The sequence below is a fragment of the Coloeus monedula genome, assembly GCF_965178545.1.
Source record: "Coloeus monedula genome assembly, chromosome: 14".
Lineage (NCBI taxonomy): Eukaryota > Metazoa > Chordata > Aves > Passeriformes > Corvidae > Coloeus > Coloeus monedula.
The window spans coordinates 15493873-15520112 of record NC_138794.1 but is presented as its reverse complement, the minus strand read 5'-3'; the positions used below and the strand labels follow the sequence as shown (position 1 = coordinate 15520112).

Below are 26240 nucleotides of genomic sequence, written 5' to 3'. Positions count from 1 at the left end.
GATGTCCCAAATTCTGTATTGTAGAGATGTTCTCAGGGGGTACCAATGTGAAAGCAGCTCTTCCTCCTCACTGGGCAAACCCCCCAGATTACCTCAGAGAAGAAGTTAGGAATTGGGGAGGGAAGAGAAGGGCTCTGTTCTTCTGAATACAAAGTGACACGCAGTAAATCATACTGACAGTCTTCTCTAATTATGTTTTAGAATGTTTTGTGCTAAAAGGACTACAGTAATGTTCCAAGAAACTAAAATTTTAGAAGAAACTATTTTTAATAAGCAGCAGCAGCAGCCAGTGGTGTGTGTGGTGCCTGTTCCTCTAAGAACACCTGAGCTACCCACATGATCCAGCCTCTGTCAGCTGAGGCGTTTGCTCTTGCCTCCGACGTCCTGCACGTGACAAACCTCCACTGCAGCCCCCAGCTTGTGCAGCTCGCTCAGCCACAGCATCTGTTTGGGAGACAGGCGGTCGTTGGGGCCCTTCACCTCCACCAGCTACAAGGAAAGGGGGATGGTTAGGAGTGTGCCCACGGAGGAACTGAAGGATCATTAGCTCCCACAGAAGAAGTATTTTTTTATGGCTCTTATTTGTGACAAAAATGATAAAAGATGTTAGCACAATGCAAGGTCCAGTGGATGCTGAATTATTACCCCATATTTCAAAATTTAACTGTAAGAATGAAATTTTATATAGCAAATATCCACCAAAACACAGACAGAGGCCCTGGTGAATGAAGATCTCTCATACTGAAAAATCAATTGTCTGCACCCTCACCTGCTCCAACTGATACTGACAGCAACTTAGGTGTTCTAGAGAACTAATTTCTGCTATTAGCTCTGTATCATAAACACATAACAAGTTGCTCCAACAGATGAGGTGTCCAGTAGTCTTCTAGTAGCTATTTCCCTACCATGCAAGGCACCATCCATGACTATTTACTAAATTTCTGTAGCAGACACTGACACAGTTGTAGACTCAAATAGTCCAGATTTTGTCTAAGTGGTGCCAGTAGAACCCCTTGCTACCAACAGTCAGAATGTGTGTGGCTGATTGGCAACAGGTGCTTTACATTACATTTAATCAAAGACCTTTTCTACACCAACCTTAGCCAGGGTTGATAGTTGCTGGCTCTCCCTACGCCCATTAAAGCTCCAGCACAGCTGCTGGAGGAGCAGATAATCACCCACTGCTCCGTGGGGGCTGGGCAGCTGAGCTGTAGCTCTGACTCCAGCACCACAACAGGAAATTAACAGTTTGTGTGGGCTGACAAGTGCAAGGTTTTACACGAGGGGAGGTAACTGCGCTCTGAGTATTCCCGTGCTGCCCACACACCTTGAAGTGCTGGCTGTGGGAGCGCCACACGAGCAGGTCGGGCAGCCCCCCCCGGCAGTGCCGCAGGTCCCTGGACAGCCGCCGGAAAACACCGCTCAGGAACGTTCCTCCAAGGCAAGAGACCAGGCTCTGCAACAGAAGGTTTGGTAGTTGGGGTTGGTTTTAATTTCCTGCAGAACCATTTCCCAACCCTCACAAGAATATTGGATGGCCCAGCTCAGTTCTTTGTTTAGTCTCCCATAACAAGAAACATTAACTAGATGTTTTCTACATTAATTTTCCTGCTGTGTTCCCAGCTACTGTTGCAGGAAAAGTGACCATATGAGAATATTGTAACAGTACCTGTCCAGAGGCTTCAACAAAAGTCTCCCTAATCCTAATTCTTCCCTCCCACCACTCTTGATCTGCCATGGTTCCATGCCTCAATACAATCTGTGAGCACACTAGGGCCAGATGTAGTAGCTGAATGTCAAGCCTAATTGGGGTGCCCATGCTGGACAACACTTACTTACCTGGACTTGTGTGAGGGAAATAAAACGTCCCCAGTTAACCAGGGCTGCTGTTTTTCCCTCCTGACTGGTCCAGACGTCAGCAACCAACTTTGCCAGTGTCTCAGAGGAAGCGGTGTGAAGCTGCTGGAGTCTGGCCTCTATGACAGCCCTCCTGTTCTCATAGAAGCTGTCAGTGTATAAATCCAGGGGGTATGTCTGGATGAAAAGGCAAATACAGCTCTGAGGAACTGCCAGCAGAGTAGCTATTCCCAGAATGACAATGTCCTACTTCATATTTTTCTTAACTAAAAAGTCACTCAAACATTGAGCTGATTTATCTTGAACATGCCCACCACATAAATATTTATTAACTAGGAAACATTTGCATATGTTTTAACACCCAATGCCAGTGCAACAAACACTGGCCACATCTCGGCCTCTGCTCTGTTGTTTTGAACTCTAGACAGAGGTTTCCTTTAACAAAGAATTCTGTGCATTCCCAGCACTCTGCAGTAACGTTCCAGGTGGGATCAAGACTGCTCAGGCACAGTGAGCCGTTTGAGGTGAAAGAACAAAGCTGTGATGAAGCTGGGGCTTCATCCTCCAGCACCCACAGGAAGAGCCCCAGACAGTGCTGAACACTCAGGGTGTAAAAAGCCCCTGCAGCAATTCAGCTTTGACTGCTGCTGAACAGGCAGGGCCCAAGAGCCACGGCAGCTTTCCAAAAGCAAGTGCAGAGTGCTTAGGAAACAGCCTTACAAAAATGGCTGCCACACATAATCCCAGGAAAATACAGCCTAGGAACGACCAAGAGAATCAGGTGTGAGCTGTCAGCTCATCATTGTTTATGCCTGAGGATCATGATAGCTTTGCTCTGCATTAATAAGGACAACAAGAAGAGCTATTTGTATGAATTCCATTTCACAGTTTTGTATGGCCTTTGGAGTTACAGCTGTCCCCTTCCCGTCCTCCCTGTGAGCCTGGTGGTTTTCAGCTCAGCCACAAGGACTTCTGCTTCAGATGGTGAAGAAAAATAAAGCCACAAGACCACCTGGAATTGTTGACCTTAGGGTGTTACAGGGAGTTGTTGGAGAGGGCTGTGTAATGTTGTTTGCTTGCTTCTTTGTCAAAAACGAGGGATGATCCCAAAAAAATGGTGGAGTGAGGTGGGTAGGGGTGTTAACAAACCCGAGTTTAAAAATAAGGCTATTGAAAAGAAACAGACTATTTTTTTTTCCAGTGGAATACGCCATCTTCCAACAAGAGGAACAAGGCTGTGGCATAGCACTATTTCTCCACTGACTATAAAGGACACCTTGCCCAGTGAGCTCAGCTACAGGACACAAGCATTTAGCCAGAGTAATCCCACCCTCTCTGACTGTGAATCCAGCCTGACACAACAACTGGTTACTGAGGGGGCCCTTGGTAATAAACCAAATGTAACAAATAATAAAATGAAGGGACCACCAAGGTCTGTCTGGAAAGTCCCTCAGAATAAAATGTTAATCTAATCCCAAGTAAGATTTTAACATGGTTACTAAATCTACAGCAATGGGCAAATAAATTAACCAAAGAAAGCCTTTCAAAATTACCTGATAGGAATTTCTGAACACATCAGGTATGTCATCCATGAAAATGATATCCCACATTAGAATCCCATACAGTGTAATAAATGTTGAGCCTTCTCCATGAATACCTAAAGGGCAGAATTTAATAAAAATGGAAACATTAATTTCTACAGCAATGTCATATGAAGAGGTACTGAGCCATCACAACCCAAAGCAGAAACATGCCATGTTCAGGTTCATGGCCAGCTGGTGTCAGCACACATTCTCACTGCAGCTGCAAATGCAGTTCATTCCTGCCCCATTCCCCAAGCCTGCTGCTCCCAGGCCAGGGAACTTCAGCTGCAGCACAGCTGCCATCCCTGCCCTGGCTCCCACAAGGCTTACTGGGCTAACTCTGACAAATTTTAAATACACTTTTTTAACATTAAAAAAAATACAATATGGATAATAATATATATTAAAAACATGATATATATTTATAGTATATAATTACATCTTGTCTATCATTATCAAACATTATTCTATATAGCTGTTCTATTTTATTGTAAATATTATATATTATGCCTTATATATGTAAACATATTTTATATGTAAATACATATGTGTTCATGCATGTATACATGTGCCCCATATGTGTATATATATTCATGCACACATATGAGCATGTCAAAACAACACATCAAGGACACCAAGGAGAGCTTCTTCAAATACCGCAACACCAAAAGGAAAACTCAGGCTAATGTGGGCCTGCAGCTAAATGGAGGGGGGGCCTGGCAACAGGGGACACAGAGGGCAGGGTTCTGGAACACCTTCCTTGCATTGGTCTTCACTGCCAAGACCGGCTCTCAGGGATCTCTGACCCAGGAGACTTGGGGAAAGGAATTTGGAAGACCTTTCCTTGGTTCAGGAGGACTGGCTTAGAGAACACGAGGGCAAACGTGACATCCACGAGTCCATGGGCCCTGAGGGATGCACCCAGAGGTGCACCCTGAGGCATGCACCCAGAGCAGGCAGACACCATGGTGAGGCTACTCACCATCATCTTTGGAAGGTGGTGGCCATCAGGAGAGGTGCCAGAAGAAAGCAAATGTCACCCCATTCTTCAAAAAGGGAAAGGAGGACCCAGGGAACTCCTGGCCAGTCAGGCCTCACCTCAGCCCCCGGAAAGCTGACAGAGTGCCTCATTCTGGGAGCCATCTCTATCACATGGATGACAAGAAGGTGATCGCGAGTGGTCAGCATGGATTCACTACAGCTAAACAACGCCTGATGAACGTGACTGCCTTGTACAGTCAAGTGCTGTGCACTGAACAGGCTGCCAGAGGGGCTGTGGAGTCTCCCTCACTGGAGCTATTCCACAGCAATCCTGTGCCATGTGCCCTGGAATGGCTCTGCTTGAGCAGGGTTGGACCACATGACGCCACTGTGGGCCCTTCCAACCTTAACCATTTTGTGTTTCTATGTGAACATTTCTATGTATATGTATGAACATACATATTAATGTGAACATAGGGAGACATAGAGATGTATGAATATATATATGTATATAAATGCAAACACAAGGAAACACTTTTTCACTGTGAAGGTGATGAAGCACTGGCACAGGCTGCCCAGAAAGGCTGTGGAGTCACCCTCCTTGGGGATACTGTAAAGCTGGACATGGTCTGGAAGAGTGGGCTCTTGAGCTGAGGGTTGGACAAGATGACCCCCAGAACTCTCTGTCAAGTTCAGCCACTCTGTGATCTTTGTTTGTTGTTAGTCTGTTAGTACAATATATTATCTATAGTAGTGTAAGCATCGTTACGTCATACATACACATCCCAGAATGTATACGTTATTATACACTATGTAATGAATAGTATTGTGTGTATATATATATATGTATTATACATGCATGATACCTCATACATACGAGGGGGAGCATGTGTGTGTTGGGGTGTGTGCATGGAGCTGGAATGGGAATTCTGGATCATCACTAAATCACACATGGCCACTGCATGCTCAGAACTGTATTTAGCCAAGAAGACTAATGGTGAGTGGGTGGGAGGAACTGAGTGGGGATTTCAGCACAATTCTCCCAAATTCTAAACATTGTCCCCTCCCTATTTACCCTTTTCTGACATAGCCACTTTTGCTCCAACAGTATTTGGGAACATATCAGTAAAATAAAACTATATTAAAATATATATTTTATAGAAAAATACAAATTTTACCTTTAAAAATAACCTGCATACCTTTTTGTATTTCACTTTTTTCCTGTAAAACAGACCTATCTGTTCTTACTGGTCAATGGCTTTTCACAGCTACTAAAATACACATTTGTAAAAATACACAAACAACTACTAATAGAGTCTTTCCAAAAAATCCTGCAGTGTTGTGCTATTGGTATATACTGTTTTCATGGACATCTAGTACCAAAAATCAGTGGAGGTTTACATTTCCTTAGTGACACTCCCATAAATGATAATGCTAGCATTTTGCCTTCTTTGTTCAATGGTAAGAAAGACAAAATAAGTGATTTTCTGTGTAGATGAAGAAAAAACACTGGGGTTTTCCTAATACATTTCAAAACCACCTTTGGTAAATGAAGGCAGCAAATCATTAAAGGCCAGGAAGCAGGTCAGGTTGAAAATATACGTTAGAGCACTTTGGTAAGGAAACGATGTATTAGAGGTGCTTGGGAAGGAAACAGAATCTGGTGTAATGAAATCAGCTAAAACTGGTCTATTAAGTAAACTGATTAGTAAATAGTTTCTTTACTCCCACAGTTATTTCACCGTAAAATATCCCCAAACCAACAGCGCTGTTACCCTGATCGAAACCATTCCTCCTGTAATGAGTTAATGCCAGCTCCTCCACTGAGCACATGACAGTGGATACACTGCAGTCTTCGCCTCCTTCTCCATCACCAATATCCTCCACGAGAAACACAGATTTTCCCATTCCCATCTGAGGACACATCTTTCCACTAATTGTAACCTGAACATATGAAAACATTTGGTTACTTTGCATCATCATGTTAAAAAAGCTTTAGCCCAAAACCCCCTTTTCAGTTTTCTTAAAATCAGAACTAGATTTGTTTCCAAAAATCAACTGAATAAAACTTAACCTGCTATTCCTGTGAAATCATCCTGTTTAGCTTTCATAAACTGGCACATTTTTCAGAAAACAAATGTCTAGCAAAAATGCTGGGCAGATGGGAATGTAGCCTTTCTATATGCAGGACCAGGAGCTAAAATACAGAAGACTGAGGAGACTGAGAGAGGAAGTGCGGCTCTGCTCTGATTTTGTCCAGACAGAATTACCTTTACAATGGCATGGAAGATTTTTTAAAAATCCATTCTAATATGATGCAAGCGCACCACACTGAATACTTGCACAGCACATATTTAGAGCGTGTTAACTCCCAAAAGTTCCGAAAAGAATGCTGGCATTTTTTTTCAGCCATTATTCTAATGTTGACACTATGCTAAGGTTACTATCACTTTTTCTAGCACACAGAATGCTTGGCCTGCAGCCACCAGAGACAAAGCACTGATCTGATCAGACTCTTCAGACAGAAAGGCTCTGAGGGCATTACTGATAAATTAGTGGAGTTTATGGCTGATCACACCCATAACACATATAAAGCAATGCAAATTAGATCAGTGTACAGCTGACTAACTTCAGACAAGAAGCTGACCAGTGTAGAAGCAATGGATTACAAAAGGCTTTTGTTTTAGAAACACATTTGTATTCCTTTTCCTGAAGCATGTCAGTCAGAGACTGGTGTACAAATGTAACAAGTCTCCCAGATTATTTTTCCTTGTCAGAAGTAAAAGGAGCTCACAAGTTGCTGCTCCCTTGCTTACATGTGTCACATCCTCCACAGTGAGGAGGGGCAGGTCCTGCAGCAGGCCCTGGAACTGCTTGCAGCTGGGGGAGTCTTTGATGCGCAGGGCGCGCTGGCACAGGGACAGGCGGTGACCGGTGCGCACGGCCGGGTCTGCCAGCCCTCTGCGGATGCAGCCAATGGCCTGGCAAAGAGCAAGGGGACAAACAACAATTTACAGAGATCTCTGCACACCTCTCTGTTCAAGAGCAATTGACTGAAGGAGCACAAACATGTGAGTGTAAAAACGAGCATACAGGACAGGGCCACCTTGCCAACTGATGTAGTAGAGCTCTAACCAACGAGTAACATTTTGCAAGGAGGCTTCTGGATTCAAATTTACACTAGTACAGTAAAAAAAAGTCCTCTTCATTTCTACTAATCAGTATAAGATTAAAGAAGTGGATTAATTTTCCTAGGAGAAACTGGTTGTCTGACCTTGGGATTTCTACCAATATCTGCATTTTTAGGAGACTCTACTCCACTGTTCTTTCCATAAGAAATATTTTTTTAATGTTTTCAGACAATGCCTGCAGTGTTTCCAGCTTTCCAGCAGCAGTTGTGAAGATACCTTCTTAATGTTTTTCAAGTGCTGATGTAAATTCAGAGCCAGCCGATCCCACCATCTCCCTCTGCTGTCAGCACAGTACACATCCTGGGCCAGGAGGCTCTGCAGCTGCTGCACTGCTTCCTGTAGCAATGGGATTGTACCTTTATTAACTGGCTTACAAAACCAAGTTCAAGTTAGCTTGTCACTTCCCCTTCTAATTAATGAATACTACAGAAACTTTGTCTCTGGACAATCCAAACCTACTTTTTACTCCATTACCCAATATACCTGTTTCTGATGCATATGCGTATCTTAAAAACACTAGAATACAGACATTTTTTTGTAAACTTAAAGGTTAGCTGCCAAAAATACAGTATTTTTATCCTTTCTGTATTTCTCATTGTATATAAAAAATATCTAAGTGTTACTTGTTGCTTTTTTGCAGAGGTGAAGTCTTCAGAATAATCTGATTTGTTTTAACATGTAAATCACAGGCCTTTGGAGATGTTAGCCCCCAAGGAAGAGGCAGGGATTTCTGGAAGAATTCTCTTTCAAGATTTTTCTTATTTAAAAGCAATAGCCAAATCTAGTGAAACACAGGTATCTTTAAATAATGAAAGAAGCATATCTCAGCAATAGTCTTATCGTGTATTATATATGGTAAATCTTCAATGCATAAGCAAAAATCAAAAAAATTTAACTTTCTAGAGCAGCACAAAAAAAAAGGGCTCTTTTCCCTTAAAAGTAACTTGTTACTAGAACTGCAGCAAGCCCTGGCAAACATTACCACCATTTTCCAGCCATATCAGAAATGTAAAACAATGTACAAAAATTTAAGCACATATTCCTATTCACTTCACCACTTCACCTTATACTTGTGAAGTCTCTGCAGAATTTCAACTCCTTGAGAAAGGATTCTTGTGTACACCCAGCCAACCGTGAAACGTCGCAGGTAATCAGGTAAAACTCTGTGATAGCTGAAAAATAAGAGCAGCTCAGATCCATTTAATTACAGCACTTTAAATTAATAAAATTCTTTTACTAAGAATACTTATATCTAAAGCACTTATAAAAATTAAATGCCTTATATATCCAAATTGATCTGAAATGAGTATCCCAGCTGCAAAGTCAAGAACCCAAAGGTAAGGCAATAGTTTGGCTTAGGGAGCAGCACTTGCACAGCGTATTTTAGTTTCAACACCAGTGAAATTATCAGTTAATCAGTTTTACAACAGATGCAAAACAGTAACTTATTACATCATATTTTGTTACCAACTTATTCTCATAAGTCAGAAGTTGAACTTCAGAAACAAAGCTGGATAAAAGAAGAAGTCTAGAACAGGAATTTCCTGCCATAAAAGAAGACTAACATCTTTTCAGTAGGCACCTCTGTGTTTCAAATCAAAATAGATTTTTCCACTGTCTTCAGTGTAAAATGGAACAGACCTCCCAATGACCCTCTATGAATACTATTTTAAATCAGTTCACATGGAACTGAATATCATGCCAAACATAAGGCTTTAACTTGTGGTGTATCATTAAGCCAGAAAACAAAATAATTAAAAGAAAAACTGATGAAGAACGCTTCATATCCAATACATGTTATTTCAGTTCTCAGATATTCAGTAACATTTCCTGAGCAACACCCACTTGGAAATCTAAAGACGTGAATAACCCAGCATGTTTTCCCATAACATTTGCAACATCCTTTTGTCCACAGTCAATTTTAATTTCTGCTTATTGCCATTTGTTTGAAAGTCATAAAAAATACTATGACAAGGGAAAAATAAGGCTGTTGTTCTCATGCACTGGCACATAGAACAGAACTGTTTTAGTGCTTTATCCATGCCTACCAACTCTTTCCCAAGATTTTATAAAAAAGGTCTTATCATATATTAACTTAAAAGCTAAACAAACAATCAGGAAGTTCCCAGCTTTCAAGAACGTTAAAGTCTCTAGCTTTATCAGGCTTAAATAACATAAGCCTCTCTCAAAAGGAAAAGTACCCAAGGTAAGATAATACACTTAACAGCTTCCTGCAAACACTAGGCCAGTTTCCAGTTCACTACCTCAAAGAGGGATGATTCTTCAGTTCGCTCCAGGTTTCTTTAGCACACAAATACATCTGATTAGCTTCTTCCCAGTTCCCATTCACCATTGCAGCAGCTATATCATTTGACAGATGAACAGCAGTTGCATACCTGTGGTAAAAAACCACAACAATTTTATTAAGCTTAAAAAGCATCTACAGCTGAAAGAAATTCTTCCCTTCCAGTCTCCAAAGACATTAAAACATGTAGCCATCTTTATTCTTAATCTTGTAGGATTAGCAGACTTTAAACTAGCAGGGTACATGGTGTTTAAATTTCCTTAATACTAGAGAATATAATTTTTGTTTAGTTCCTAAGCAGCACAGCAAATGAAGAAACTGCTTTCATAAGATGATCATGAAGCAAATAAATATGCTATTTTGGCTCGAAATGCAAGCCACTGTGAATTACAAGTCCTACCTCAATACAAAATTGTATTTAAAATCATTGCAAAATTAACACTTCTACACATATACATCTGGAATTCTACATTTGAATTCTTATTTGCCTGCACAAGTGCTGCAGTAAAGCTTTTCTAGAACAGATTCCCAAGCTGCCAAAGCTCTCCTTACCTGATAAGATCCTCTCTGTCCTGGAAGACCTGTGTTTTCCTGTATACTGTGTAACTGGGGAACACCATATGCCCCATGTTAGCCCTAAGGACTGTGGAGAGCAGGCCTTGCCCAGCACTGCCAGCTTCTTCCTCTTCCAGTGACTCAGGCAGTGAAAACAGCAGCAGAACTCGAGAAAAGACAGCCCGAGGGCCTTTGCAGACCCTGACACATTTTCCAGCCAGGTCCTTCACCCTGGAAGGACAAATAAAATTATTATAACAAATGTTTTTTACCATCACTTGTAAAAACTAAAATAAACTGAATGAAGTATGAGAATAACTTTTTTTCAAGCCAATTAATGCATAAACTTGATTTTCCTTGAAAGAAGCAGAGAGACTATAGAGTCTAGTATTTACTTTGACTCACTGTGAATTGAAATATAAGGCTGCCCTTTTTTTTAAATAAATTTACTAAATGCATTCCTCTCTTGAAAAGGCATCTAGATTTCAGTCATTTGAAGCACAACTTCCACTCACCTTCAAAATGTAACTGTAAGCATTTACCTTTTTAAAATCACTGTCCCAACACCAGCCTGGCTCCTACTGAAGATCGAACGCTGCTTTGACAGCCTCAGAAAATCATCCACAAGTTGCTGTTTCTGACCGTTTGGGTTTGGCAAGTGAAAGATCTTTGCCAGTGTTTTTAGCTCAGGGGCTGAAAGCAAATCCAACCCTTCATATAGGTCTTCCAATTCAGATTCTAAAAGTAAAATTATCCACATATATTCATTCTATGTTACACACATACCCTCAAGCAACAGCTCACAGTACATTCATACAATCTAGTACTAATCTAATGATTTAGGTTCTTCAAAAATGTATTATCAATGCTATCTGGTTCACCCTGAAATTCTTCTGGATCTTCTTCTGGACCTTTTCACAGGTCTGCTTTGAAGGAATGGAAGAATCAGAAAAAGAACACCCTTTACAACTTCAAAGCAACAGCAAAGATTAAAAAATCTGTTGAGTTACAAAAAAAAAAAAAAAGCTGTTCAGAAAAACTGGTCTTCTCTATCATCTAATTTGCACTGTCTGTATTTTCACAAGACCACTCATCTACCTGAAGCCTTTATTCTGCACCTCTATTCTCTTCCCAAGGCACGGACAAGCATGTAGTGCATTGAACTCTAACAAGACAAAACTGCAGATTTTATTTGTAGTATTTTAAAGGTTTATTGATGCTGGCCTTACCTGTTTGTAGAAATCTGGCTTCAGCCAGTTCTTCAATTATTGGTGACAAATCCACACTTATCTCTTCGTACTCTATTTTGTTCACCTTTAACCAGTTCAGCTTGCGTTGAAAAAGTCTCACATATAATTTCTGCCCACCAACTGCAAATTTATTTAAAACAGGGAAGGACAGAAAGAAGAGTAAATTCTCAACACAGTACTAGGCACAATCACCACCTTAACCAGAAAAATTACTATGATGCAGGTACTCTCTAAAACACATTTTAAATCTCCCCATGTTCTGCAAGGAGACTTGATAAAATACCAGGACTTACCTTTCCAAGTAATTAATAAGTTTATTAGAATCTTTAAGTTTTGTAGGTGGAAAAGTATTACAACATATTTTGTAGGCAATGTACATTACTAAAATTCATTTTGACATGCTTACGCTTCAAGAAATATTTTGTTTTAAAGAAAAAGACAACTTCATTTTTCAACCCTGCATACTGTGATGTTAAATAGGTCTTTTTGCTTTCTTAACCAGTCATTCAATAACCAAATATTTCATGCTGGGGAACAAAAGAAGCTGTAGTCTGACAGAATAATGTCATAATCACAGAACACCTCTTCGTGCAGCATTCTTCAGATTCTTATTTTTCCAAAGATAAGCCTAATTTTACAAATATATCTACTGAAAACAATGAGAAAAAACCTCCTGATCATTTGATTTTATCAGGGAAATATTCTTTTAAAGTACCTTTTAAAAAGACTTTTTAAATACTAACGATGCTGAAATTCAACAAAATAGCTTATTAAATTTTAGCTGAAAATAGTCTAGCTATTGTTACTACATTCAACAACCTTCTGAGTACTTCATTCAACTCCCATTAACTTCTAAATTTTTTACCCGTCTGCTGCTGCTGCTTAACTGAAACTGATCATTAATAAAAAGACACTGAAACACTAGCAGGCCTAGGCATACTTAAGAAATGGCAGATAAACATTATAAGTTCATTTAACCATTCTCCTGTCCTTAGAAGGCTTTTTCAGTCTTTTCTTTAATAGAACTTTTCCAGGATCAATTCACTGACAGAACTACATTCAGACATATAAGTCTGTCATTTTCTCTGTGGGGTTATAACTCCTTTAAAGTCTGTCCCCAGTTTTTATCATTCTGGAGAAAGGAAAAGGGTTAACACATGGACATTCTTTCCCCACACCATGGAAGTGACCAAACTAGGGCTCCAATAATAATTTCATAATAAGCTTCATAAACTTACACTCACATTATTCACTGAAGAATAGTAGACATTTCAGCAGAAAATAATTAAATACTGAAAATACCTATATTGAAGCAACCTCATAGTACTAAGCAGGTATTATGGGATTTTTTGTGTTATGATAACTGAAAGATGACACTTGCTTAGGTAGAAACTTCTAATGTGGGACAGATAACTCATCTACCTGAGCTTTTAAAGTATCCTGCCTGGTATTTCTTGAAGGCAACGACATCCATCTGTCAGTTGTCCAGGATTTGTTATCTACTGACTTAGTGCTATCCTCTCACTTCTCACAGCTCAATTGCTGCATCTTTCCTACCCTGCAAAGAGAGATTTTTTATCTGTGATCCTCACATCCAGTGATTATCAGCACCACTTTGCAGTAATTCTTTCTGTATTCCCAACTCCCATGAGAGGGGAATTCTGGAATCACACTACTGAAAGAGAAACAAGCAGTTCTTTTATTTAACATAACAAGCTCCTGTTACTGATCAGTGTTGTTCACATCCAGGGAAGTGTGGATGCTAAAAAGCAGGAGCAGAGGAATTTTCCAGCTGCCTTTGCATTTTATGAAGTTTCTTTCTCATACAGCTAGCTGAGAACAGTTGCTGAAGCACTTTGTGAAGTTTTTCTTTCTCATGCTTTAGCTGAGAAACAGGGAAAGATGGTTTTGTAAACTACTACTATATCTTGCACCTGGGTTTGTTTTCCAGCCTTGTTTTGGTACTCTGGAAAAAATACTGAATGGGTGTTGGAGAACCTCAGCCAATCCCTCTAGGGGGTGGCTGGTCAAGTGACCAATCATATCATACTCTCTCATATACAAAGATATATAACCTAGCGTGTAAATAATAAAATAATTCCCTTTTCTCCTTGGATTGGATTGTGTTGTTTCTCGCCGGTTCTCGGTAAAACAGCGACAGGGAAGGGAATGTGGAAATGGGGAAGGTATATGCTGAGCATCTCTTTTAGTATTTGTCAAAGTAGCCAATGCCTGTATACTGGCCTAACTGTGAGTTTATTCCTGGATCTATGGATGCAAATGATGTGCACCTACTGCTTGCCTCAGAGAGCCAGTAACAAGACCTTTGTTGCTTCCTTTCTTTATATATTCCCCTTTTAACTATCACAAGATAAACAAGGCATTACCAAGCTCCAAGATGTCACCACTGTAATATTCTCATGGCCTGGAGTGCACCAATGGGCTCTGCAGACCCGCCCCCCCCCCCCCGGTTTGGCTGCTTGTGTCCATGGCCAGCTCAGATCCATTAAGCTGTGCAAGCCAGGCTGCTGGGAGGGCTGTGTGAGGCTGTGTCCCCCCATTCTCTCAGGAGCTGTACCTAACAACATTAGGAGAGTTTATCTACAGAAAGCCACTGAGGGGTATATCTCCTGAGAAAAAGGAGCTTCTTCCCTTAAGGAATTCATCAAATTAAATTATCAATTCATATAGCACTTCTCACATAAAACTATGTAACAATGCTCTCTACAAGAGGTAATGTGGAAACGCATTTTTTTAAAAAAGATACCTGATAATTTGTAGAACTTGGTTATAATGTTCAAATCCTGCTCATTAAATAGTCTGATGTCATCTTCATTCTCCAATACGGCTCGCAGCACTACTAAAAAATTCTGGAGGTAGTATGGGTGACCAGGAGAGCTGGGCACAGAGAGGACCTCATCTATTTTGTCTAGAATGTCCCCGGTGGAATCCTGAGATTCTACCTTTTCCACAGTTTCTAACGAAGTATGGTTCATTTCATTCTTAAAGTCTTCAAGAACTTCCACAGGAAGTATCTCTACATTGTCCCTGCTAAAGCAATTTTCTGTCCCACAGTTCACTTCTGTCTTTGAAGAAGGAGTAACTTTAGTGTGAGGCTGAGTCTCGACTTCCAAATTACTGGTTGGGTCTGCTGAAGTATGGATGGCTAGAGATGTTTCAAATTTATCAGGACTAAGAATCACACCTTCAGACCTGCTTTCTGCTTTGGTGCTCCTTGTATCAGATGGGAACCTTTTGTCATTACTGTTACCAGCCAGTAAAGGTACCTGAACCATATCCACAAGGTCTTCTTGATTACATTTGTTTATTTCGTTTTGAAATTCAGGCTCCCTCTTTGAAAAATTTTGTTCCTGGTGCTCTCTCTGAGAAGGCTGATTTTCTTTCTGAGAACTCTGCCCAGCATCAATCTCGTCATCGTCGTGTGCTGCAGCACTTCTACAGCCACTGTGAATGGCTGGAGGCGAAGAGTTGATCTCTTCATACAAGACCTGTTTTCCTCCCTGGAGACAGCGTCTTCTGGACAGTTTTGAAGACAAGCTTCCCAAGGAGACTATTTTAACTGTGTGAGCCTGTGATTCATTGTTAACACTAAAGACTGAAGTATTATTGTTAAAATAAGGACTAGTCTGTTGTGCTGCACTCCCTCCTGCTTTCGATAAATTACTTTTGGAAGGACTTGTTTCTAGATTTAAGAGGTTTTTTGAAAAATATGAGCTGGAAGTAATGCTCAGATTTGCAGCTGGGGGACTCTTATTCCTAAAAGAATTCAGTGTAGCATCAATGGCACCAATCTCACCACAGTTTCTCTGACATGTTTCATCAATGTGCTTATTTATTCCATATCTTGGCACCAATTGCCCACACATGGGACAGCTAATTTTGGCAGGGGGGACATTGTTAAAAAAGGAAGTAATAGAGGATGATGCTGAAGGTGTAGATGGTGTTCCTGTAGTTTCCACTTTTTTTGTTGTTTCTTTTTTCTTCTTATTTTTACTGAGTGACAAACTTATTTGGGATCTTTTGATTCCTGAAGACCTAGCTTCTGCCATCACAAAACTTCACAGCAATTACATTGCACAGACAAGTCAATTCAGGGCATATTTCTTTATTTTATAATACTTAAAAGACTTTTCTTGGCTTTTCCTTTCCCATCTGTAATCCTCTGACATGCCTTCAAGAAAAAAAAATACATTGAATGAGTGGTCTTCTAAGGTACTAGATGCAACCAAGACGTATAGAAGTGGAGAAGTGAAGCAATCCTTAACTTACAATGCTACTGTCCTTTAGCTTGCCTCACCAGGCAGAGAAGCATACCACAAGCAAGCTGAGCACTGCAGGTGCCTTTAAATGGCACAATAAATGGAAAATTAACCTCAAGTCCGCATTTACATCAGCAAGTGAACCTGGAATTCAAATAGGCAAGTTCTCTAATATTCACAGAACAGTCAGGGTTGGAAGGCACCTTTGGAGATCATCCAGTCCAGCCCCCCTGCCCAGGCAGGGTCACCTGGAGCAGTTAACACAGAGAACGCATCCAGGTGGGTTTGGAATGTCTCCAGAGAGGGAGACCACGTCCTCCCTGAGCAGCTGTTCCAGTGCTCTGCCACCCTCAGTGTGAAGTTCTTCCTCATGCTGAGGTGAAACTTCTTGTGGTTTAGTTTATGGCCATTGCTCCTCGTCCTGTCGCTGGGAACATTTTATCATTGTCTTGTCTGCTACTGAGAGACTATTTTCGGCGCCAAGTACTCGTTTCCAGAGCACACCAGGCTGCCCTGCAGCCCTCACCCTCACGGCTGCTGTGCCTGCCCGAGCCCGTGGTGCGGCCGGGCTGAGCTCTGCCAGGGCCGGGGCGCCAGGCCGCTCTCCAGGTGTTCCGGACGGCGGGGCCCAGGTTCCCAAGTCATTCCTGGTGCTGCCATCCAAACGTGCCCGCCCTTTGCCGGCCTGCCCCGCTCCCGCCACCGCCCCTCCCCGCGCCAGGACCCCCCCTCGACCGGCCGTGTCCCCGGGGACAGGAGCCCAGGCGGAGCCCCCCACAGCCCGCCCGGCCCGGCCCGCCTTTCCGCCCTTCCCCACGCACCGGCGCCGCAGCCGCGCGTCTCTCCCGGGGCCGTGCGGGCTCGGGCCGCGCCGTGAGGGGCCGGGCCGGGGCCGCCGCCGCTCCCCGCCCGCCGCCAGGCCTGAGCAATGCAGCGCCGATGGCGGGCAGCGCGCTCTGCACGCTCCCTCACGCAGAGCGAGCGCTGTTGTAAACACCGTGCTCTCCTCAGATTTAGAATTTTCTTTTATGACAACGCGTGGAAAACAATTGAGGTGTACCGGGGCATAACAATCCTGTGCCATGCACTCTGGCATGACCCTGCTTGAGCAGGGAGGGTGGACCAGATGACCCAACTCTGGTCCCTTCCAACCCAAACCATTCTGGGATTCAGTCTAAGTTATTAGTCTAAGCCAGTTCCTAGCTCTGGGTTCCCACAGGCTTAAAAACCTTTTGTGTCCTCCCTCTCTCCCAATCATGATTTCACAATATAATTTCTGTAATTTAAATGCCTGGGTACATCTTAAATTCTTCAATAAACGCAGTTACTCCTGCTAGAGATACAGAGCTATTACAACAGCAGATACAAAGCTATGGGCTATAGATTGAAGAGACTGTAGAGTCACAGCATATGTCAAGTATTGTACATGATTGTATATCTGCCCACAACAAAAACCTTTCTTTTTGGAATAAATCAGAGGTCTATGGTAGAAAATATAAGTAAAATCTACAGGAAACTGTCTGAACATCACCTCACAAGCTCACAAAGCATTTTAAAGATCAACACAGAATAAAACCTACTCAAATTTGGAAAAAAATTTTAATATATACAAGATGCAACATATAAAAAAGGTAAATTACAACTTCAGTTTATGAACAGAGAGTGCTTTCTCCTTCTTCTGTTTCTTCTTTAATTTGCTTGCATCTTTGATTTGCATTCTCACTTGATCTTGCAGCTGAGAAAAGAAGGCCTGGGATGATTTCAAGGCCTTGTCTTTACCTTCATCCTGTCAATGGACAAAACATTTGTTATAACCGAGAAATGTACACACAGTACCATTATATTACTTACTAGTTACTCACACATAATGGTATTTGACTTCAAAAAGATCTGGTAACTGATTTTCAAAGGGTATTTTTAACCACATTTTTATTCCACTCCTACTATCTAAAGAAATAAAGATTACATTCTCTTTCTAAGTAGCAATTAGCATGATCGGTAAGAGCAGGGGCATATCAAGAACAGATCCTGGCACATCATGAATTACAACTGGGTACCTGTATTTTGTATTCTGCTTGCCTTCTGAAAAGGTAAGCACAAGCATCTGGAAGTAATGAAGTTATTTTTCCTATTAGTTTCTAATACTTCAGAATTTCAGAGATTTTTAGAATTTTATTTAAAAGACATCGTAAGTGGTACACAAGTTTACTGTTTTATAGCATGCAAAATAATATCAATCTGATGAGAGTATAGGGAAGGCTCCAAAATAAGGACAAAGTTAAATAGGAATATTGTATTACAAAACAGTTTAAGTTACCCAAAGCTTATATAGAACATAGAAACCTAATGTGCATTCAAGTAGTCCCACTTGATGAAGTGGAATGGCTTCAATGCAGGAAATAAAGAACATCTATTTGCAAGAATATCACCTTGTGGACCTTGAAATAAACAGAAAAGTAGCACCTCACACAAAATCATTTCTTCCTGATGAACACACTTTTATATAAAGTAATTTTATCATACAGCTTTTTCATATTTTTCCAACCTTATACTTGTAATTCTTTGGGATAAAGTTTCCTTTCCTCTTTCTAGATAAAAATTATCTATCCTTGGGATTTTAGTCTTACCTTGAGCAGAGATGCTTTGCCTTCTTTGGTAAGCCTTTTTAATTTTGCTGCAGCAGCTTTTTTGCTAAGTTTTGTGCCTTGTTCTGGTTTCATCTTTTCAAGAAGCTTTTGACGTTTCTCCTTTTCCCTTCGCCTCATTCGTTTACGGAGCTTTTTCCTTCTTAGGTCTCGTTTCTTGTCTGTGGGAGTCTTTTCTGCATCTGTTTTTACATCACCAGCTTTGTTCTTTTCCTAAAGAGAAGATGATCTTTAGATCCGTAACAGTGCAAAAGACAAGACTCACTTCACAGAACTCAAATCTGTCTCAGCATTTCCATTATTACAAGTGCCAGCTCAGGATAAGGCAAAGGTCAAAAACTGGCAAAAGCTGGGAAATGAGATTTGTAGAGTTGGTCCAGGACAGGCTAATCGCTCTGCTCTAGTGACATTTAGCTTTCCCCTTCCCAATACCCACATATATGTTGGGACAGCAATGGCCATCACATAACAGTCAAGACCAAAACCAAAGCATAATACTATGGCCTACGGGAGCCAAATAAAATATACTCTTTCCCCAGATAGAAAAAACCAACCAACCAAACAAAAAACACCTCACCCCCCAAAACCCCCCAACAACCACCAATGCTAAAATTCTAGACAAAAAGGTCCACAAGGTGAGGAACCACCCACCAGGATGAGAAGGGGCAGAATTTCCACTGATCTGAGAGACAGTACAACCTTCTATAAACCACACAGATCCTCTCCCAATCCTTATGCCATTTTATATTTACCTTGATCTCCTCTGGTGCTAAGAGAGCAGCATCACTAACAGCAACTGGTGCTACTTCTTCCACACTGATAGCTGGAAGGTTCGAAACGATTTTAACTTCTGGCACCGGCTAGAAATAAGGCGACACATTCAGGACTGAGCACACCATCTCAGCAGCTGACAGACAACTGAAGATCCCAAGTATTTGGGTTTGTTTAGAGTCAATCACAGTGCATTTAATATGAAATAAGAATGAGCTCAGTAAACATCAATGTTTACTTTACTTTCCATTTCTGGAATATATTTTAAAGTATCCAGTTCAAAGAAAAAAGGAGAAAGCCCCCAACTTTATGAAACTTATGCACTTACTGGTTTGGGTGTGAAGTGGAAATTACAAAGCGCATCCAGCTTCTGGAAGAGTGAATCCATCATTTCCTGAATTTCTTTGTGTTCAGGATTTTCTTCCTCTTCAGTCTTTTGCTGCATTAGAAATGCAATGTAATTGTAACACCATTCATACAGCCATTTTACTTTAGGAAGTGTGGTAACAACACAATGTACAATTCAGAGCCATTTCACTGGTGAACACTTAGAGAAAGACTCAAATACTTCCACTTTGAAAGTGTATAAGTGAACACACAAGATTATGTGGTGTGAGCTTCAAACCCAAAGGCAAGGCATTGTTTACAGTACCTGGTGAAGTTTCATGTATTCTTGCTCGTAGATTTCAGCAAGACTCAGCTTACTCTTTTCATGATCCAAAGTGATCCGTTTCTTGTACTCAAAAGCTTCCTCTTTGGGTTTTTCTTTTGGTACTACATCATCCCATGCCTGAGAAAGTCATAAAGTAATGACCAAGTGCAACTACAGTCAAATATCAGCTACATCTTATTTAGAACATTTTTCAATTATTTATCTGGCACATTAACTAGTTTATGCATGTGGCTTCCCAGGACTCATTAAGTTTCACACTTTCATTTGGAAAAAAAAAAGTAGTAAAAGTTACAGGTCTAGCTTGTGTCATTGTTTTTAGTGAATGAGGGCAAGAACTGTAACAAGTTAACAAACTCCTCCCCATCTTTTTTAATTCAACGAACAATAAGGCTCAACAAGCTGTGAGATACAAATTTTCTATCAGTGGCTTTGAAGAAAAACGCAGTAAAAAACTGAGTTTGGGTCACTGTTCAGAATGCTCAGAGCACTAGTTATGGTAACAGTCAAAACTTACAGACTGGCATTATATTCCAAATAAATCCTTACAGTTTCATATGGACACACGCATGTTTTGAAGTGCACCAAAGCTTGGCGCATAACAGGGATATAAAAATGGGGCTCCTTAGAAATCTAAAGACATGTTCATCAAGACAAAAGCATACAACAACCTGTTGCAGAAATTAAGATAACTCTACACCTAACATTGGAAATGCTTCAAACTCATCCTTAGAATGTGCCATGTGAACCAAGCCTATGAAAAATATAAGGAGGAACAGGTAAGATAATATTAACCTCATCCAATATTCTCTGTTTAATGATATCTTCAAGCTGAAAAGTAGTTTCTTCTGTGATCACAGGTGCTGAAAGGAAAAAGTGAAGTATTTTAAGATTAATGTTTCTCCAGCAAGAAATACTTCTTGTTCTACGAAGAATAAACTACAGAAAAAAAGTAAGGCCTTCACAAAAATGTGGCAATTGAAGGTGAAGTAAGTAAATATAAGTACAAGTAAGTCATATTATGTGAGGCTCATAAATTACCAGGTCTGCCACCAAAGTTATGATTTTCCAGGTAAATTAAAAATTAACAAAAAATATTATAATTTCCTGTAGTTTCCACTGTGAAAATGCACAACCTCAAAATGACATCAAGAAGTTTAACTTGGTGTTCTGTTACCCTGCTCCTGAGTCACAGGTGTTTTCAGCAAGGCCAAAGGGCAGAACACCCAACATGGTCTGCAACATGCAGTCAGGAAAGCCCTGTCCCTCTCCTTACCCATTCGGACTGCATGGTCAAAAAGTACTGTTTCTTCCAAAAGGCTATTCTCAGGGCGTTTTTGTCCAGTCACTTCTCCTTTAAGCTGCCAAGGTTTCTCCTCTAACAATGCTTCTTCTAAACTTTTTATTTTTTTGCTCATCTGAAAAACACAATTTCCTAAGAAGTTTAAAATAGAACACACTCATAAACCCACAGCAAGAAATTAATATTTACTTCAGGTACATGAGGGAATATATGATTGCCGATGTATCTACGTAGATAAACCACGTTTTTCTTAAATTTTAAACACCCTCTTCATATTTGCTAGACTGAACAAATGGCACAACCAGTAAAAAAAAAAAAAAATTTGCCACTCTTTTGAAGTATTAGCCAAATAAAATATGAAAAAGCAACCAAACCACAATTACCTTCTCCTGTCTCTTCTCAAAAGATGACTTTATTTCACTGGGATTGATGCTCTTCTCTAATTGCACTTCAGTTACATCTTCTGTTTCACTGTCATCTGGCAAACTAAAAGTTACTTTTTTAGAAGCTTCTTTACTTCTCATGTGCTCCACCATTTCATCCATGTCCTCAAATCTGTAACAATAACATTTAATATAAAATAAAGATAGAGAGGCCTCTATAATTTTTCACATGAAGATGTTTCAGCCCTTAGACGTTTACCTGTTACAACTAACTTACACTTTACAACCAGTCTCAAAGACTCCCCTAAAGGTAGAGGACTCTAGGGAAACTTCGGGATAATAAAAAAACTTTGAACAACTCTAAAATGCTTTATTCACATAAATATCCAGGGATAATACTAAAAAAATTTAAATAAACTGATTTTAAATGAGGTGACAACACAAACCATGAATATACAACAGTTAACTGAGAATGGCAAACTATGACCAGAGTGAGTGTGGCATTCCCAGTATTTTCTACTTCACTTTAGTGTAAAATTACAAGGATATTTTCACCTGCAAATAAAGCCTATACTTACTCAGACATACTTTCTTCATTTTGCTCTTCAACAGCACTGTCTGCTTCTTCTTCCTGATCCTCTTCAGCATCATTAGCTACTAAATCATCATCATCATCATCAACTGAATCAAAGAAATCTTTGTACGTCATATCTCTAGAACTTTTAATTGGCTAAAAAGGTGAGAGGGAAAGAAAAAACCAAACAACAAACCACAAGTGTTAAGACTGACAGAAATGAAAGGGTATCCTGTCTTTTAAAGTTTTTAGTGCCTGAGGAACAGCACTACTTGTGTAACAGTAAGTCGGGTTAGTGATGCATTAACCTGTGGTAGGGCATCATAGCAAAACTGATTTCTTTTACCGCTATTTACAATTCTCTATGACTTAAACATACAGAAGTCAAGGAGCTGTATATTTTGCCAAATACTTGTTGGAATGCACACAAATTCCCTGGGTATATTTCTTACTTGCTACTGAGAATGTCTGGTAATCTTAAATAATAAAATACTTATTTTTGAAACAATTGCTCATCAATTTAAGTTATATCAGAGTTACAAAGCCATGTCCCTGGAAAAAGCCCTCTGTTCTGCATCAGCCACCTTAGTGATCTTTAACTGCCAGATGCTGAGTAACAAATCTTTCTCATTTGCTGGGTCACCTATTCTGCAATTCTTCAAGGTCCCTTATTTCTTGTGGGTACTATCTCTTCCTTTATTTATGTAAAAGCCCAAGGCCCATCTAAGGGGAGACTGGAATAGCAGGATACTATGTCCTCCTACACTAGGACTGTGTCCTACCAGATATTCATTGTTAAAAGTAAAGCTTCAGAAGTAATCATTAGCCACTAAACAAATTTAACTTGGCAGTTTCTACAGAGTTAAACAGGTTATGGTCATCCTAACAGATATCAGATTTTGATTTAAAGGAAAAGAGATATCAAAAAATTATTTTACTGGTATTCTTACTTTGACTTTAGCTTCTTCAGAGTCTTCTTCCTCATCATCTGAGATAATGTCTTCAAAATAATTAATATCTTCTTCTTCTTCTTCTTCGTCTTCCTTCTCTGCATGTTCTAAAAAAGCTTCCATCTCAGCCAGCTTGAAAAACTTGTCATCCACTACAGATTTTTTTCCCTTTTTTTTCAATGTGGTTTCCTTGGCTGTTTTAGCTTGTTGCTCCATTGCTTCAATATCAAAGTCAATATCAGAATCCTCATCACTGTATTTCTGCATTATGCTTTCTCTGAGTTTACTTTGTTTTTCTTTAGCTTTAGTTTTATCTTTATCTTTTGTATAAACACTCTTCTGTTCAGTTTCTGCTTCCATTATGGTGTCTTCCAATTCCTTGTCACTGCTGGTCTCCACATCTGAGCCGTCCTCTTCCTGGTCTGAGAGAAGGCAAAGATCTTCATCCTCGGCATCCCTTGCAATGGATTTCTTGAAGAAATCGAGAACTGCATTGTTCTGGAGCTCTAGTTGCTGCCAAATCTGTTCTTCATCAAAATTTTCTATCACCAGCTCTTTTAGAGGACCCCCACGAACTATGTGAGTTCCTTTATTCAAATCGTAAAGAGTCTTTGTCATTGCTCTGAAGTCGGCTGCCAGTCCATCCTGCACACTAAGAGCACAATAAATAAAAGACCTTAACACCGTCCATTAAGTTAATGACACGGTCACACTGCTACTCTTTTTATATCTGCTTTGGTAGTTTCTGGTGCTACAGAGCAGCATCTTTCAACAATTACTACTGTGGCCTAACTTTCTACACATCTCTTGAAGTACTGCTAGTACACATTCATAGAAAAAAATAGACAGAATTCTTAATCCTTTCAGCTTTATTACACTTGGTGTATGAAGTAGCAGCTAGACAGAACATTCCAGCTTTCTATAGCTGCCTCTTACAATACGCTGATCGTATTTAAGCACCTCAGACATTTTTGGGAAGTAAACAGTACAGCACTAAACACCTCAATCGTCCAAGAGCCAGACCCCAAGTTTCAAAGAGGTAACTGCCCTTGTCCACCGCCTCACTCCTCAACTTTTACACCTGGGCAGTCTTCTCCAGGTTTTTCTCTAGGGCTACCAGTGCTTCCCCCCGCCGCCCCGCGGTACCTGAGGAAGCACTCGGGACGCGCCGCCGCCGCTCCCGCCACCCTGAGGCACGTCTGGATCCCCTGGATCCCCGGGATGCCCGGCACGGCCGCCATTGCCCCGCACACACGTGGGTACCCGGCACCGCCTCCACCGCGCGGCCCAGCACTCCGGTCCGGCCGGCTCCCGCGGCCGCCGCCAAGGTTCCGCACACAGTGGTTCCGTTCCGCCCACGAAACCCTGCCCTGCCCCGCCCCGCCTCGCCTCCCGGGCCACGGCATTCCCACCTCCTCAGCCATGGCATTCCCGCCTCCCGAACCAAAGCATCCTCACCTCCTGGCCCTGCCCTCCGTCAGAAGTGCCTCGTTGTCCCAGAACCGCAAGCAGGGTATGGCATATACCGGCGGCTGCTGCTTCCCGCCCTGGGAAGGGCACGGTGTTGCTACAGACCAGGATGTGCATCAGCACAGGGAAACCTGCTCTAAATATAGTGAAGCTACAGTCGTCTTCACAGTTTTGAGTCTCTGACCTAGATACAAGGGCTATTTTGGAACCGCACATTTCCAGCTGATTCTGTGGGCAAAACCCCCGATCTTACCTGGTGTCTCCCAGCACAGGCTAACGAGGCATGTACACACCCCTTCACCATCAGCACAGCACTTCCCAGTGCTCTTCAACTCCCCTCTTACATTATGTAGTTTTCCTTAAAGTTAATTTTATAAAGTCAAATTAAGCCTTACACCCACAGACCCCTTCCAGCCACCCACAGCCCTTCCACAAATTGATCCAAAACTGTGACCAACCTTCCAACTTCAATACTGCTCTTGCCCCTGCTGCTTTCTTGTTTCCTTCCTACCAACAAATGAAGCCTTTTCAGTGCAAAGAACGCCCTGCAATGCCACTTCTGTGTGTCCCATCACTGTCACTTTGCACACTCAAAAAACCATGGTGTGGAGCAGGGCCCAGCCAGCAGAGCCATGAGTGTGACCTGTACCTGCAATTCACTGAACATCAGAAACACACCTGATACACAACCTGGGCTGGAAATTGAAAGTGTCATATATTGGGACTTTCAAATATCCATCGTGACAGCTGATATTAATCTGCACTTTTAACTAATCACGTGTAATCACGCTGTTTATCTATTTAGGATATATCTCAGCAACTCGTAGGGTGCTATGCCTGACACAATGGGAGTGCAGCATCAGCAGACAGCCTCCTTGCTATCCTGAGTCTCTCTGGCACAATGCTCCATGGCAACCTGGCCTGTATCAGATATAGTGCGGCCAGCAGGACCAGGGAAGTGATTCTTCCTCTGTATTCTGCACTGGTAAGGCCACACCTTGAGTTCTGTATCCAGTTCTGGGCCCCTCAATTCAGGAAAAACATTGAGGTGCCGGAGCAAGTCCAGAGAATGGCAACAGAACTGGAAAAGGAACTGGAACACAAGTCTGATGAGGAGCAGCTGAGGAAGCAGGTGGGCCTCAGCCTGGAGAAAGGAGGCTTGGGATGACCTTACTGCCCTCTAGAACTCCCTACACCAGGAGGGTGTAGCCAGGTGAGGGTTGGTCTCTTCTTCCAGGCAACAGCAACAGGACAATAAGACATAGCCTCAAGCTGCACCGGGGTACATTTAGGTTGGACATCAGGAGAAATTTCTTCACAGAAAGGGTGATTAGATACTGGAATGGGCTGCCCAGGGAGGTGGTGGAGTTACCATTCCTGGAAGTTGTTGAGGGAAGTCTGGATGTGGCACTTAGAGCTCTGGTTTAGGTGACAAGGTCACGTTCAATCATAGTTTGGACTCGATGATCTCA

The 26240-nt window shown here is 41.3% G+C and overlaps 2 protein-coding genes across 3 annotated transcripts; both read right to left on the bottom strand.

Annotated features, from left to right (window-relative positions):
• Nucleotides 1–26: 26 nt before the first annotated feature.
• On the bottom strand, nt 27–16878 carry FAN1 (FANCD2 and FANCI associated nuclease 1). Of its 2 annotated transcripts, none has more exons than XM_082291089.1 (14): nt 16824–16878; nt 14490–15914; nt 11702–11842; nt 11015–11210; nt 10470–10703; nt 9877–10008; nt 8676–8784; nt 7829–7948; nt 7238–7402; nt 6197–6365; nt 3411–3514; nt 1840–2034; nt 1328–1456; nt 27–489 (listed from the first exon to the last, which is right to left on the bottom strand). In XM_082291089.1, exons 2-14 carry the CDS (start codon nt 15790–15792, stop codon nt 352–354), a joined length of 3135 nt encoding a protein of 1044 aa, XP_082147215.1. In that variant the 5' UTR covers nt 15793–15914; nt 16824–16878; the 3' UTR covers nt 27–351. The 2 variants fall into 2 exon arrangements, with proteins under 2 accessions (XP_082147215.1, XP_082147216.1); XM_082291090.1 differs by having other exon boundaries at nt 11015–11165.
• A 760-nt stretch (nt 16879–17638) lies between these two features.
• Nucleotides 17639–24539, bottom strand: MPHOSPH10 (M-phase phosphoprotein 10; the record flags this gene model as incomplete). The annotated part of the gene is made up of 11 exons (XM_082291031.1): nt 17639–17788; nt 18630–18860; nt 19400–19507; nt 19747–19857; nt 20071–20208; nt 20884–20951; nt 21365–21506; nt 21775–21946; nt 22353–22504; nt 23299–23950; nt 24445–24539. The coding sequence occupies 11 exons, from the start codon at nt 24537–24539 to the stop codon at nt 17639–17641; spliced, it is 2019 nt and encodes a 672-aa protein (XP_082147157.1).
• Nucleotides 24540–26240: the final 1701 nt, after the last annotated feature.

Excerpts from the sequence above, each read along its gene's own strand:
- FAN1 (XM_082291089.1), bottom strand. The coding sequence starts at position 15,792 with ATGGCAGAAGCTAGGTCTTCAGGAATCAAAAGATCCCAAATAAGTTTG. Across the intron at positions 7,403-7,828 it reads ACTTGAAAAACATTAAGAAG|GCCATTGGCTGCATCCGCAG; the intron begins GTATCTTCACAA and ends GCTCTTTGCCAG. Across the intron at positions 6,366-7,237 it reads CTGTGGAGGATGTGACACAT|GTTACAATTAGTGGAAAGAT; the intron begins GTAAGCAAGGGA and ends TCATATGTTCAG.